Source organism: Oncorhynchus gorbuscha, linkage group LG07 (genome assembly GCF_021184085.1).
Source record: "Oncorhynchus gorbuscha isolate QuinsamMale2020 ecotype Even-year linkage group LG07, OgorEven_v1.0, whole genome shotgun sequence".
NCBI lineage: Eukaryota > Metazoa > Chordata > Actinopteri > Salmoniformes > Salmonidae > Oncorhynchus > Oncorhynchus gorbuscha.
In genome coordinates, this window is record NC_060179.1 from 43966759 (window position 1) to 43980703 (window position 13945).

A 13945-nucleotide genomic window follows, 5' to 3' on the forward strand; every position below is an offset into this window, starting at 1 on the left:
TCTGTTTCAAAATGTTTTCATCCCGTTTTGTGACCAAATGAACACTACTCAGCTCTCACCCTCACGTCACTACATTGTATGTAACACTAACCTCAAACAAGGTTAACACTGAGCTATGACGCAAGTTGAAGAAACAGGGCAGTTCTACATTTTACGTGACATGATTTATATCGCTCTGAAGGGGAGTGCTTGCTTGACATAAAAGGAAATTAAAAATGTTGTAAATTAACACTAAAATCAGCGCACTACGAATAGAAATCTATGATTTACGGCTACATATAATCTGGTGATGTGTAAATGGTGAAGATTGCTGTATTTCTTGCACTTTGGTTGCCCGGATCAGTGTCTTGGACACTATCTTAGGGAGAGAAAAGAGGAAAAAGAGGGAGAGAGAGAGAAGAGGAAGCAGAGGAGGGAGAGAAAAGGAGAGAAAAAAACGGCTGATCTCTCACCTTGACCTCGTTAATGTTGAGTAGGACACGTTCGCTTTGATGTTCAGGCTCCACCTGGCTACCTCCTCGGCCATCAGCCCTGGAGCCAAACGAACGTGACACCTTACAGGATTCTCGCCGCGAGTGGGGACTATGAGGAGAGCGAGGACTCGACCGCTGGAGAGGAACAGGGTGAATACAGAGCAGAGTGAGATGCAATCATGCAAACCCAGACTGACAGCTGCATTTGACACATACAGATACTGGCACACACCATGGAAATGTGGCAGAAAGAACAGTAAACGCCCACACACGCATTGTTTTCCTCCTACTTTACCTCCATCTCTATGCTGTCGTAGGGCTCAAAGTCTTCAGAGTACCGTCTCTCTGGAGATATCCGCAAACAGGGTCCTTGTTCTGTTCTGAATATTGATCGAGTTCTGTAAAGATGAAAATAGAAAACACAATATTATTCACAACACAAACAGTACATTCTATTCCATTCGTGTGGAAAGGTCTATGATCATTGATTTGTTCGCTTGATCTATCCAACTATACATTAGGGTTAGGCTGTGTAAAGACCATTAGAAATAGAATGACTAGATTATATTTCTATGATGTAGACTAGAATGGCTGTACCTGAACCCATTCTCTCCTCTGCACTTTTCCCAGGGCAGTGAGACTCCTCTTCCTGCTGTTCACCTCCAGATTGTGGATTTCCTCCTCTGCTAGCTGCGAACCCCTTCTGGAGGCATCTGGTGATGAGTCAGAGGCAGAGAGCGCAAAGTCACTGCACATGAGCAGTCAAGTCCGCCATCAAATGAAGAGCAGAGGTTACATAGCACAGATGGTACCATAGCACACAGAGGGGGAAAAATGGGCACCGGTTATAACTGTCACTATCATTTATTCAACGGCCGAGAGCATAGGATTATATCATGCTAACTGAGGGGTGAGGTGGTGTTCTGCTGGTAATATGCCACAAGGACGCTACGAAGATTACGAAGTCATAAAGTATTTATAAACAGGGACATAATCTACAATAGCCTAACAAGGATTTAGTATTGTAGCAAAGATGGTTTGTAGTCTATGCTCAGTCATGCATGCTGTGTACCAGCTGTGTGTGTAGCTCTCAGAGCGGGCGGTGGCAAGGTGACAGACTTCTGGTTGGGTCTCTTGGTCTGCTTGCTAGCGTTAGCATTAGCCCCATTCAGATAGATGGAGAAGCCCTGCTCCAGACAATCTAGGTCAATCACCTTTGGCTCTTTAGTTTTCAGTCTCTTTAAGATCCTATGGGTTAAAGGTCAAAGGGTTATCATCACTATGAAATAAAACACATTTTCATAATAAGTGGTTTATGAATCTTTGAAAATTAGATTTAAAAAACATGTTTTAAGTCTGTTTCCATGTTTTTTTGTATGCATGTGAGAGAGCATAATATTATATATGCAAGCAGGTCAAACGAGCGGAGCCTAATCCCTAGAAACCAAATTGCCCTCACAGTTTGCATGTCTGTGTCACTCATACATCATTTGTGTCACTCAATCTCTCAGCACAAGGACCTAATCAAAGTCTACCTTATCTATAAATTTAAGTATTAGACTACTGACAGTCAGTTACTGTGTCCTCTAAGTGTACCTGGAACTGCCTCTCCTAATAAGGCATTTGCCCTACACTTCACCTGTTTTTGTGCTGAAGGGCGATTAAATATTCATTCAGTGCTTCTTCGGCAGCCGAGCCAAGCTTCCCTCCTTGGCACCTCTGGCTCTCCTTCATAGATAGGTAAACAACAACAGGAAGCCGTGTCAGAGAGAAAAGTCACGCGTCAGCCATTTCAGGAACACGTACAGTATCACAATACACTAGGTCATGCTTCAGTGATCCCAATAGCTCTTTACACTCGTACCCGTATGTATACGGGTCAAAAATGGCAGATTTGGCACTGATAAAACACCTACATTGGAACACAGTGGCTGTACAGTAACATGCTATGCATGACATCAGAGCTCTGGCTCTGCGCTTCACAGCGCTGTATGGGTTTTGACTGGCAGCAGTTCTGAACTTGAGAACCTGGGCGACAAGAAGTTGCCCCATCCTGTTTATTTTCATAGACTAGATGGACTACTTCATAGCCTAGACTTGTGCAGTGTCCTACACCATGCAATTATCTTGCGTCAAATGGGAGTAAAAACAATCCAAGGCTGAGATGAAATGTAAAAATCTTGACAACTTGACTACTTAATTAATACTTCTTATCATCAGCATGCCATTCAATACGAACAGATAGGCCCTATATTTAATTGGTTTATGCTAAGGCTCATGCAATACACAAGACATGCTAACATGCAGCAATAACCTTGGCATAGACATAACATTGAAAGACAGAAAGGATGTTCTGGTACTAAATATTGAGTGAACTTTATAGTCTCAGTCTACTGAAGTTAAAATGTGACGAGAAAAACAAAAAGTGTCAAATGATAACATAACTTCAAAAAATGTTGAATGGAGTGTTAGCATCAGACATATTTGAAATTAAGATCATGGACAGGCTATGAGGATTATTCTGGTTTGAGTACTGACAATAGCAAAACATTCAATATAGCCTAGCTAGAAAATTCACAGGCACATGCAAGTTGTGAAAAGAGAATGAAATCACTAGCACTCTTACATAAGTCTAGCAGCCAACTTGGCTTCAAAATATGCAGGAGCACTGGAGGAGCAAGAGGAATGGTGGAGGAAGAAAAGAGGAGAAAAACAATGAAAGAGGGAGAAGACAGGAGAACAGCAGCATAGATGCACTATAATATTATGTGATAGGAGGTGCAATACTGACTTTGGCCAATGGCCATGTAGGCAATCTATTGAAAATAGTGTAATTCACACACCTTATGTAATTCCAGATGCAATAAAAAACTAAATATTGCTGAAATAAACTTGTATGCACTTCAACAATTTTGAATGGAGTGTTAGCATCAGACATCATTGAAATTAAGATAATGGGTAGACATACTTGTATGCACCAAACATTAAATCCATAGGCTGTTTATTTTCACAATGTACATCCATCATCCAATCAATTCGGCAGGGACATATGCGGGATGCTACCCTCCACAGCATGGCCTTTGCTCCAGATCAAAACTCCAAACCTACAACCTAAATATTGGCCAGAATTAACTGGAGGGATTACTGCTACTAAGGTTTCCTTTTCCCAAGCTATACGGAGGGTGCTCTAGCAAACGAACAGCAGAGACCTGAGGACACCATCCAACCTGGAACTGAGTGAGTAGTGTTTGGTCTCATGAGATTTTGAAAGCCTAGAAGAAAAAGGAAAAATAAAAACAAAGTACGGTCAAGGTTGATGAAAGGAGCGGACCAAGGTGCAGCGTGGGAAGCGTACATGTTCTTTAATTAAGAAAAAGACTCTGAACAAAACAATACACACTACAAAACCGTGACGCTTAAGGATAAGTGCCATAAAGAAAGTCAACTTCCCACCAAGACAGGTGGGAAAAAAGGCACCTAAAGTATGGTTCCCAATCAGAGACAACGATAGACAGCTGTCCCTGATTGAGAACCATACCTGGCCAAAACATAGAGATAGAAAATCATAGAAAAACAACACATAGAAATGCCCACCCCAACTCACGCCCTGACCAAACCAAAATAGAGACATAAAAAATAAAAAGGATCTCCAAGTTCAGGGCGTGACGAGTACATTACAATTATATAAACTACGCAAAAAAAAGAAACGTCCTCTCACTGTCAACTGCATTTATTTTCAGCAAACTTAATGTGTGTAAATATTTGTGTGAACATAACAAGATACAACAACTGAGAGATAAACTGAACAAGATTCCACAGACATGTGACTAACAGAAATGGAATAATGTGTCCCTGAACAAAGGGGGGGTCAAAACTAACAGTGAATATCTAGTGTGGCCAGCAGCTGCATTAAGTACTGCAGTGCATCTCCTCCTCATGGACTGCACCAGATTTGCCAGTTCTTGCTGTGAGATGTTACCTCACTCTTCCACCAAGGCACCTGCAAGATCCCAGAAATTTCTGGGGGGGGGGGGGGGGGGGAATGGCCCTAGCCCTCACCCTCCGATCCAACAGGTCCCAGACGTGCTCAGTGGGATTAAGATCCGGGCTCTTCACTGGCCATGGCAGAACACTGACATTCCTGTCTTGCAGGAAATCACGCACAGAACAAGCAGTATGGCTGGTAGCATTGTCATGCTGGAGGGGTACCACATGAAGGAGGAGGTCTGTCTTCCCCTGTAATGCACAGAGTTTAGATTGCCTGCAATGACAACAGGCTCAGTCCGATGATGCTGTGACACACCGCCCCAAACCATGACGGACCCTCCACCTCCAAATCGATCCCGCTCCAGAGTACAGGCCTCGGTGTAACGCTCATTCCTTCGACGATAAATGCAAATCCGACCATCACCCCTGGTGAGAGAGCACTTTTTGCCAGTCCTGTCTGGTCCAGCGACGGAGGGTTTGTGCCCATAGGCGACGTTGTTGCCGGTGATGTCTGGTGAGGACCTGCCTTACAACAGGCCTACAAGCCCTAGGTCCAGCCTCTCTCAGCCTATTGAGAACAGTCTGAACACTGATGGAGGGATTGTGCGTTCCTGGTGTAACTCTGGCAGTTGTTGTTACCATCCTGTACCGGTCCCGCAGTTCTGATGTTCAGATGTACCGATCCTGTGCAGGTGGTGTTGTTACACGTGGTCTGCCACTGCGAGGACGATCAGCTGTCTGTCCTGTCTCCCTGTAGCGCTGTCTTAGTTGTCTCACAGTACGGACATTGCAATTTATTGCCCTGGCAACATCTGCAGTGCTCATGCCTCCTTGCAGCATGCCTAAGGCACATTCACGCAGATGAGCAGGGACCCTGGGAATCTTTCTTTTGGTGTTTTTGAAGTTTTCATAACTGTGATCTTAATTGCCTACCGTCTGTAAAATGTTAGTGTCTTAATGACCATTCCACAGGTGCATGCTCATTAATCGTGTATGGTTCATTGAACAAGCATGGGAAACAGTGTTTAAACCCTTTACAATGAAGATATGTGAAGTTATTTGGATTTTTACGAATTATCTTTGAAAGACAGGGTCCTGAAAATGAGACGTTTCTATTTTTGCCGTTTCTTTATTTGTTTATTTTACTTTATGGGACTGAATGCTGAGTGAAGGCTGCCAGGCTTGCATGGACAGGCCAGATACAACTTCAATTAGCACCGAGGTGTGAAGTGAGAGGTCTCGAGGCCTTTGGGTCCAACAAGTGGCAGGAGTCTTTGAAGCCCCCTCCAGCTGTTCAAAGACCATCCACTGGCATTTTCTACAAGAAATCTGTCTCCAGAAATAAATGTTTCTCCCAAGCGGGTGTGACACCTACTCCCGTTGCCTGCTGCACTGCTGCTTGGATTACACCTGGCGATCTGTTCACCATCTGCCCCGGCCTGTCTCCCCCTGTCTGGTACAGGTACCCCCCCCCACATCCCCCCCTTTCCCGAGATTTCGATCGCCTCTAGCATACCCGCACTGTTGGGGCGAGTGACTCTGAACTTACAATGGCTAGCCCCAAGTCGTTATATATATATATATATTTTTAAATGATTTTCCATTTTGCTATTTGCCTCATTACTTTTTTATTTCACCTCTATTTAACCAGGTAGGCCAGTTGAGAACAAGTTCTCATTTACAACTGCGACCTGGCCAAGAAAGCAAAGTAGTGCGACAAAAAACAACAGCAGGGTTACACATAGACAAACTTACAGTCAATAACATAAAAGAAAAATAGAAAAATCTATGTACAGTGTGTGCAAATGTAGGCGAGTAGGGAGGTAGGCAATAAATAGGCCATAGAGGCGAAAATAATTTAAATGTAGCATTAATATTGGAGTGATAGATGTGCAGATGATGATGTGCAAGTAGAGATACTGGGGTGCAAAAGAGCAAGAGGGTAAGTAATAATATGGGGATGAGGTAGTCGGGTGTGCTATTTACAGATTGGCTGTGTACAGATACAGTGATTGGTAAGCAGCTCTGACAGCTGATGCTTAAAGTTAGAGACGGAGATATAAGACTCCAGCTTCAGAGATTTTTGCAATTCGTTCCAGTCAATAGCAGCAGAGAACTGGAAGGAAAGGCAGCCAAAGGAAGTGTTGGCTTTGGGGATCACCAGTGCAATATACTGCTGGAGCGCATGCTACGGGTGGGTGTTGCTATGGTGACCAGTTGAGGCAGGGGGTGCTGAGATGTTGGCCAGGGTAGGGGTAGCCAGGTAGAAAGTATGGCCAGCCGTGGAAAAATGCTTCTTAAAATTATCGATTAAAGTAGGTTTATCAGTGGTGACAGTGTTTCCTATCCTCAGTGCAGTGGGCAGCTGGGAGGAGGTGCTCTAATTCTCCATGGACTTTGCAGTGTCCCAAAATGTTTTGGAATTAGTGCTACAGGAAGCAAATTTCTGTTTGAAAAAGCTAGCCTTAGCTTTCCTAACTGACTGAGTATATTGCTTCCTGACTTTGCATATCGCCGGGGCTATTCGATGCTAATGCAGAACGCCGCAGTCAAGTCTGTGGTGAACCAAGGGCTATATCTGTTCATATCTGTTCTTAGTTCTACATTTTTTGAATGGGGCATGCTTACTTAAGATGGAGTGGAAGGCACTTTTGAAGAGAAACTAGGCATCCTCTACTGAGCATCTAGGCATCCGATGAGGTCAATATCCTTCCAGGATACCTGGGCCAGATCGATTAGAAAGGCCTGCTCGCTTAAGTGTTTTAGGGAGCATTTGACAGTGATGAGGGGTGGTCGTTCGACCGCGGACACAGTACGTACCCAGGCAATGAGGCAGTGATCGCTGGGGCGATGAAGCAGCAGAGGTGTATTTATCATATCAAATTTACTTATAAAGCCCTTCTTACATCAGCTGATATCTCAAAGTGCTGTACAGAAACCCAGCCTAAAACCCCAAACAGTAAGCAATGCAGGTGTAGAAGCACGGTGGCTAGGAAAAATTCCCTAGAAAGGCCAGAACCTAGGAAGAAACCTAGAGAGGAACCAGGCTATGAGAGGTGGCCAGTCCTCTTCTGGCTGTGCCAGGTGGAGATTATAACAGAACATGGCCAAGATGTTAAAATGTTCATAGATGACCAGCAGGGTCAAATAATAATTATCACAGTGGCTGTAGAGGATGCAACAGGACAGCACCTCTAGAGTAAATATGAACAGTTTAGGGTTCCATAGCCAAAGGCAGAACAGTTGAAACTGGAACAGCAGCAAGGCCAGGTGGACTGGGGACAGCAAGGAGTCATCCTGCCAGGTAGTCCTGACGCATGGTCCTAGGTCTTAGGTCCTCCGAGAGAAAGAGAGAATTAGAGAGAGCATACTTAAATTCACACAGGACACCGGATAAGACAGAAAAGGTACTCCAGATATAACAAACTGACCCAAGCCCCCCCGACACATAAACTACTGCAGCATAAATACTGGAGGCTGAGACAGGAGGGGTCAGGAGACACTGTGGCCCCATCCGATGAGACCCCCGGACAGGGACAAACAGGAAGGATATAACTCCACCCACTTTGCCAAAGCTCTATTGTGCTTTTGATGCCAGGTGCCATAGCAGTCTCTTTCTGCTGTAAAGTGAGTATGAACAGGTATAATAAACAGATATTATATATAAACAGATATATATATATATATATATATATATATATATATAGTACAGGGAACATAAGGTTTAATATATTATTATAGAACTGCTATATCTACTGTCTCTATTATATTATGACAGACCAGCTGTATCTACTTTCTCCATTTCACTTTGGCCATTGTTGTGGGCCTGCCCTCCCAATTTCATGTGGGTTGGGGTGGGGCGGCAGACACACGCATCTCACATTTTATTTACATTACATTTTTATATATTGCTTCTAAAAATTAAAAATTAAAAATTTTAGATTATTAATTTCAAACCAGGGCATTAGCATGAGAAGAATTTACCAGTCCAAAACATTTCCTCTCCGTTCAAAAAATATTCCTCCACTTGGGATTCGCTAAATGAATCGTCCTACAATCTGTCTCACTTTTCCGATCAATTTCTTCTAAAATAGTGTGTACACCTGTATATCTATACTTCAATTTAGCTTTCCCTGATTTAGTCGCCATACTGATTGATATATAAACAGCTGAATCTGCACGTTTACCAAACAATGCAGTGCGTAATATGCGTAGCTCCTTCCGGTATAAAACTTCAATAGCGAATGACTCTCTTTACGCAGGAGTTTACTACATGGGTTGGTCTTCCAACACATAACCATTGCATATTGCCGTTTACCTCAGCTCATTGGCTATCTACCCAGCTAGATTTCAAGACGATCCGTGGTCATTGCGTTAAAACACAGTCAATCAACGAAACAGTGGTCATGTCATTGGTGCACAGTGATGTCATTACTTGTTGTCTTCAAATCGGTTTCTTTCAGTCAATACGTCCCGCGAAATGGCCCATCAGGGTTGGTTGTGTTACAAACCAGTTGATTGCAATGAAACCAAACATGACTGGAAAAGTCACGTTCTGTGTGGGTTATGTACCTGGAATGTGTCGTCGAAAATGGAATGAGACAGAATTCACGACACAAGCGGTTCACAAAATGTTTCGTGTTAGGCTATAAAAACGGATTTTATCAAACAAAAGATCATTCATTGTGTAACAATGAGCATTGGGATTGCAAACAGACGAAGATCTTCAAAGGTAAACAATTTATTTTAATGCAGTTTGTGATTTTGTTAGCCTGTGCTGGTTGAAATAGTTTTTTATGGGGCTCTATCCTCAGATAATTGCATCGTATTCTTTCGCAGTAAATCCTTTTTTAAATCTGACAACGCAGTTGGATTTGCAAGACTACATGTGAGACACTTATATTTTCATGAATGTTTAATATGACTATTTATGTAGCAATCACCGTATGTTGTGGAATTTCAGCCCGCTACCGGGTTCCGTGCACAGAGAGGTTAATGTTGATGTCAGTAATAACCACAAAAAGCATATGGCTGTGCTCTTTAATCACCACTTCATTAAGTCAGGATTCCTATTTGACTCAGCCATGCCTCCAACATTTCCTCATCTCCCACCCCTTCTAATGCGACTATCCCAGATCCCTCTTTTTCCCCTGCCTGCTACAAAGTTTCTCTCTGCGGGGAGTCACTAAGCCTGAGATGCTAAAGGAGCTCCTGAAACTTGACCCCAAAAAAACCCATCTGTGTCAGATGGTTTAGACCCTTTCCTTTTTAAAGGTGCTGCTCCCATCATCGCCAAGCCTACCTCCGACCTTTTTAACCTGTCTCTCCTTTCTGGGGAGGTTCCCACTGCTTAAAAGCCAGCCATGGTTCGTCCTTTGTTTAAAAGGGTGAAAGCTGATCCTAACTGTTACAGGCCTATTTCTATTTTGCTCTGTTTATCAAAAGTGTTGGAATAACTTGTCAATAATAAACTGACTGGCTTTCTTGATGCCTATAGTATTCGCTCTGGTGTGCAATATGGTTTCCACTCAGGTTATGGATGTGTCACTGCAACCTTAAAGGTCCTCAATGATGTCACCATTGCTCTTGATTCTAAGCAATGTTGTGCTACTATTTTTATTGACTTGGCCAAAGCTTTTGATACGGTAGACCATTCCATTCTTGTGGGTCGGCTAAGGAGAACTGGTGTCTTTGAGGGGTCTTTGGCATGGTTTGCTGACTACCTCTCTCAAAGACTGCAGTGTATAAAGTCAGAACATCTGCTGTCTCAGCCACTGCCTGTCACCAAGGGAGTACCCCAAGGCTCGATCTTAGGCCACACGCTCTTCTGAATTTACATCAACAACATAGCTCAGGCAGTAGGAAGCTCTCTCATTCATTTATATGCAGATGACAGACTATATACAGACTTATACTCAGCTGGCCCTCCCCGGATTTTGTGTTAACCTCTCTACGGGGTGTGGGACGCTACCGTCCCACCTGGGCAACATCCAGTGAAATTGCAGAGCGCCAAATTCAAAAACAGAAATACTCAATATAAAAATTCATAAAAACATACAAGTATTATACATCGGTTTAAAGATGAACTTCTTGTTAATCCAACCACGGTGTCAGATTTCAAAAAGGCTTTATGGCAAAAGCATACCATGAGATTATCTGAGAACAGCGCCCAGCAGACAAATCATTACAAACCGTAACCAGCCAAGTAGAGGATTTACACAAGTCAGAAATAGCGATAAAATTAATCACTTACCTTTGATGATCTTCATATGGTTGCACTCACAAGACTCCCATTTACTCAATAAATGTGTTTTATTCGATAAAGTCCCTCTTTAAATCCAAAAACCTCCGTTTTGTTCAGTAATCCACAGGCTCAAAGGCAGTCACAACAGACGAAAAATCTGAAAAGTATCAGTAAGGTTCATAGAAACATGTCAAACGATGTTTATAATCAATCCTCAGGTTGTTTTTAGTCATAATAATCAATAACATTTCAACCAGAAAAAAACAAACACTCACCCTCCTTTTCCACAGCAACCAGTGATCCGGGTCACGGCACCAATGTAGCAGTATAGCTTCTGTCCCTCTCCTCACCCCTACCTGGGCTCAAACCAGGGACCCTCTGCACCCAACAACTGACACCCACGAAGCATCATTACCCATCGCGCCAGGGAAACAACTACTTCAAGGTCTCAGATCGTCACCAATTGAAACGCTATTAGCACGCACGACCGCTAACTAGCTAGCCATTTCACATTGGTTACAGATACACTGTCCTTCTCCCAGCACATGTCAAAGCTGCAGGCTAAAGTTAAATCTAGACTTGGTTTCCTCTATCGTAATCGCTCCTCTTTTCACCCCAGCTGCCAAACTAACCCTGATTCAGATGACCATCCTACCCATGCTAGATTACGGAGACATAATTTATAGATCGGCAGGTAATGGTGCGGCTAGATGTTCTTTACCATTCGGCCAACAGATTTGCCACCAATGCTCCTTATAGGACACATCACTGCAATCTATACTCCTCTGTAAACTGGTCAACTCCATATTCCCGGTTGCAAGACCCACTGGTTAATGCTTATTTATAAAACCCTCTTTGGCCTCACTCTCCCCTATCTGAGATATCTACTGCAGCCCTCTCATCCTCCACATACAACACCTGTTCTGCCAGTCACATTCTGTTAAAGGTCCCGAAAGCACACACATCCATGGGTCTCTCGTCCTTCAGTTCGCTGCAGCTCGCGACTGGAACAAGCTGCAACAAACACTCAAACTGGACAGTTTTATCTCAATCTCTTCATTCAAAGAATCAATCATGGACACTTTTACTGACTGTTGTGGCTGCTTTAGGAGATGTATTGTTGTCTCTACCTTCTTGCCCTTTGTGCGGTTGTCTGTGCCCAATAATGTTTGCACCATGTTGTGTTGTCATGCGTTGCTGCCTTGCTATGTTGTTGTCTTAGGTCTCTCTTTGTGAAGTGTTGTCTCACTTTTCATTATGTGTGTTTTGTCCAATATTTATATATTTTTAACCCGTCCCTGCAGGATGCCTTTTGCCAGGCCGTCAATGTAAATAAGAATTTGTTCTTAACTGACTTGCTTAGTTAAAAGGTTATATACATTTGTTTTTAATTATGTGGATAAGAGTCACAGACAAGACATTTACAAGACTAAAATTGTTTTATTGGTCCTTTTAATTGTCAGGATTGTGCACCTCCTTTACAAAACACCATGGCAGAGATGCAACAGCGTCCTCCACTTGAGCGTGAGGGCACATATATCAGGCTTCATGGCAGGGAGACGCAAAACCATCCCTTTTTGTAGTGGACGTCCATTCACATTACCTCAGCTACTCAGTGTTCTCCAATTATTTGAATGAGAAAGAATACTATTTAGCTTACCTCTTTACCCATTGTATATCTCAGACACTGTTTTTCACATAGCCCCAGTTCCATATGAGAGGATGATGTCATTCCATGATGTTCGAAATCAGCTCTGAAGCAAGAAAAATAGAAACTTTTTTATGAGGACCGTCCGTCTGCAGATGTTGCCGCAGCTGGATTCTCTTTTACCCGCATAACGCATTTCCGTCATTGTTACAATATCAGTCTTTTACATTTCACATAGTTAAGTTTCAACAATGCACTCAAGACGTTGAAGTTCGCGCACTCGGTGAATGAATCAGTATAGATATTCAGTTGTATTTCTGTTGTATTGCTAGCAAATCGGCGCGAGCTAACTGACATGGCTGGCTGCACGAGAACCACTGGACGCTGTAGCTGTGTGGCTAAACTAGCCAGCTACACTAACGAATGGCTAGCCTTCTCACCATTTTCCATTAATTTGCTGTTTTTAGACGAAAGATAAAAAGAAAATGTATGTTTAAATACTCACAATCCATATCATCTCTATTCACGGGTATTATAGCGCAGTTTATCGATATCCAGATTAAGTCCGATTCTCATGTGTCCTGTGTGTTGGTAACAGCTGATGCTAGTTACCAAGAGAAACATCCACCAATAGCGAAAGCCCCTTTGTGTTGGACACACCCATGAGGAAGAGCACCATGTTGTGTGTACACTGCCAGTCTAAACAGCCCAGCCCTATACTTTGCCTAAACCTTACTAACTTTAATAAATTATATTCTGGCCATATCAGAGCTAAAGCATTTTTTTTTATACATTTCTCAATAAAATGACATGTCTAATTTAAACAGCTAATATTTAGCCTGAAAAGTAAGAACCTTCGGCAGGGAGCAGCCTGGGACATAGAAAACAGAAGGTTTGTATGATTAGATGCCCAGTTGTGTCCAAATGTCCTCAAAAGCCATACTGCAACCCTGAATCAGAGCGGGAAAATGACACCACAAAAACATAATTAAACTCCCCAAATGCATTTTGTGGACGACTGTCAAAAGTTGAACACCGTTTTATTTATTATAAATCAATGCATTTTATATAAAAAGGGCAAAGGGATCTGAAATGAAACCATTGTAAATGTAAACCTCACAAGAAGGGCACCACCTGACCTAGTTACAGATACTCAATGAGCCAATACACCTGGTTAACGATCCACTGTCATCAAAAGGCCTGGGCTATGTCCAAGTTCATTCAACAGTTGTGAATGGTTTAGAACCAAGTGCTGCAGACATAAATGAATGAGAGCATTACAAGCATGGCGACTAGGAGGACTATTGTGTTTTGTGCACTTAACACAACGGTCACTAGCAGCCAACACACATTCTTGACATGTTCACAAAACTCGAGTGAATAGCTGTCCAATGGTATAAGATTGTTGAGAACTTGGAAAGGTAAACGAGACAAAAGCTTTGTGTAAAGCCCCAGTCCTGAATGTAGACCAGGTACAGCCACCTTCTGTTTGCACAAGACCAGGGCCAACCCATAACACCTACCTACCCCAGGGTGTTCACAGATCTGAAAGAACTAGATGTGAAAGCTATAGGCATAAGTCCACAGGCCAAA

The 13945-nt window shown here is 42.9% G+C and overlaps 1 protein-coding gene across 9 annotated transcripts in view; it reads right to left on the reverse strand.

Moving 5' to 3' along the window:
• The window catches only part of LOC124039901 (katanin-interacting protein-like), a 47045-nt gene extending 33903 nt beyond the window's left edge, over nucleotides 1-13142 (reverse strand). For 3 of the 9 annotated variants that reach the window (XR_006839641.1, XR_006839642.1, XM_046356437.1), the window contains exons 1-7: nucleotides 12858-13141; nucleotides 12365-12458; nucleotides 2113-2201; nucleotides 1546-1721; nucleotides 1071-1186; nucleotides 769-871; nucleotides 453-608 (exon numbers count right to left, since the gene is read on the reverse strand). Coding sequence is in view for 6 of the 9 variants with exons in the window: in XM_046356437.1 (XP_046212393.1) it covers nucleotides 453-608; nucleotides 769-774 (162 nt within the window). In the remaining 3 variants the exon portion in view is untranslated. Of the gene's footprint in view, nucleotides 1-452; nucleotides 609-768; nucleotides 872-1070; nucleotides 1187-1545; nucleotides 1722-2112; nucleotides 2202-3099; nucleotides 3124-12364; nucleotides 12459-12857 lie in introns of those variants that run through there. The other 6 variants (XR_006839640.1, XM_046356435.1, XM_046356431.1 and 3 more) reach the window with 6 other exon arrangements.
• Between the last annotated feature and the right edge of the window lie 803 nt (nucleotides 13143-13945).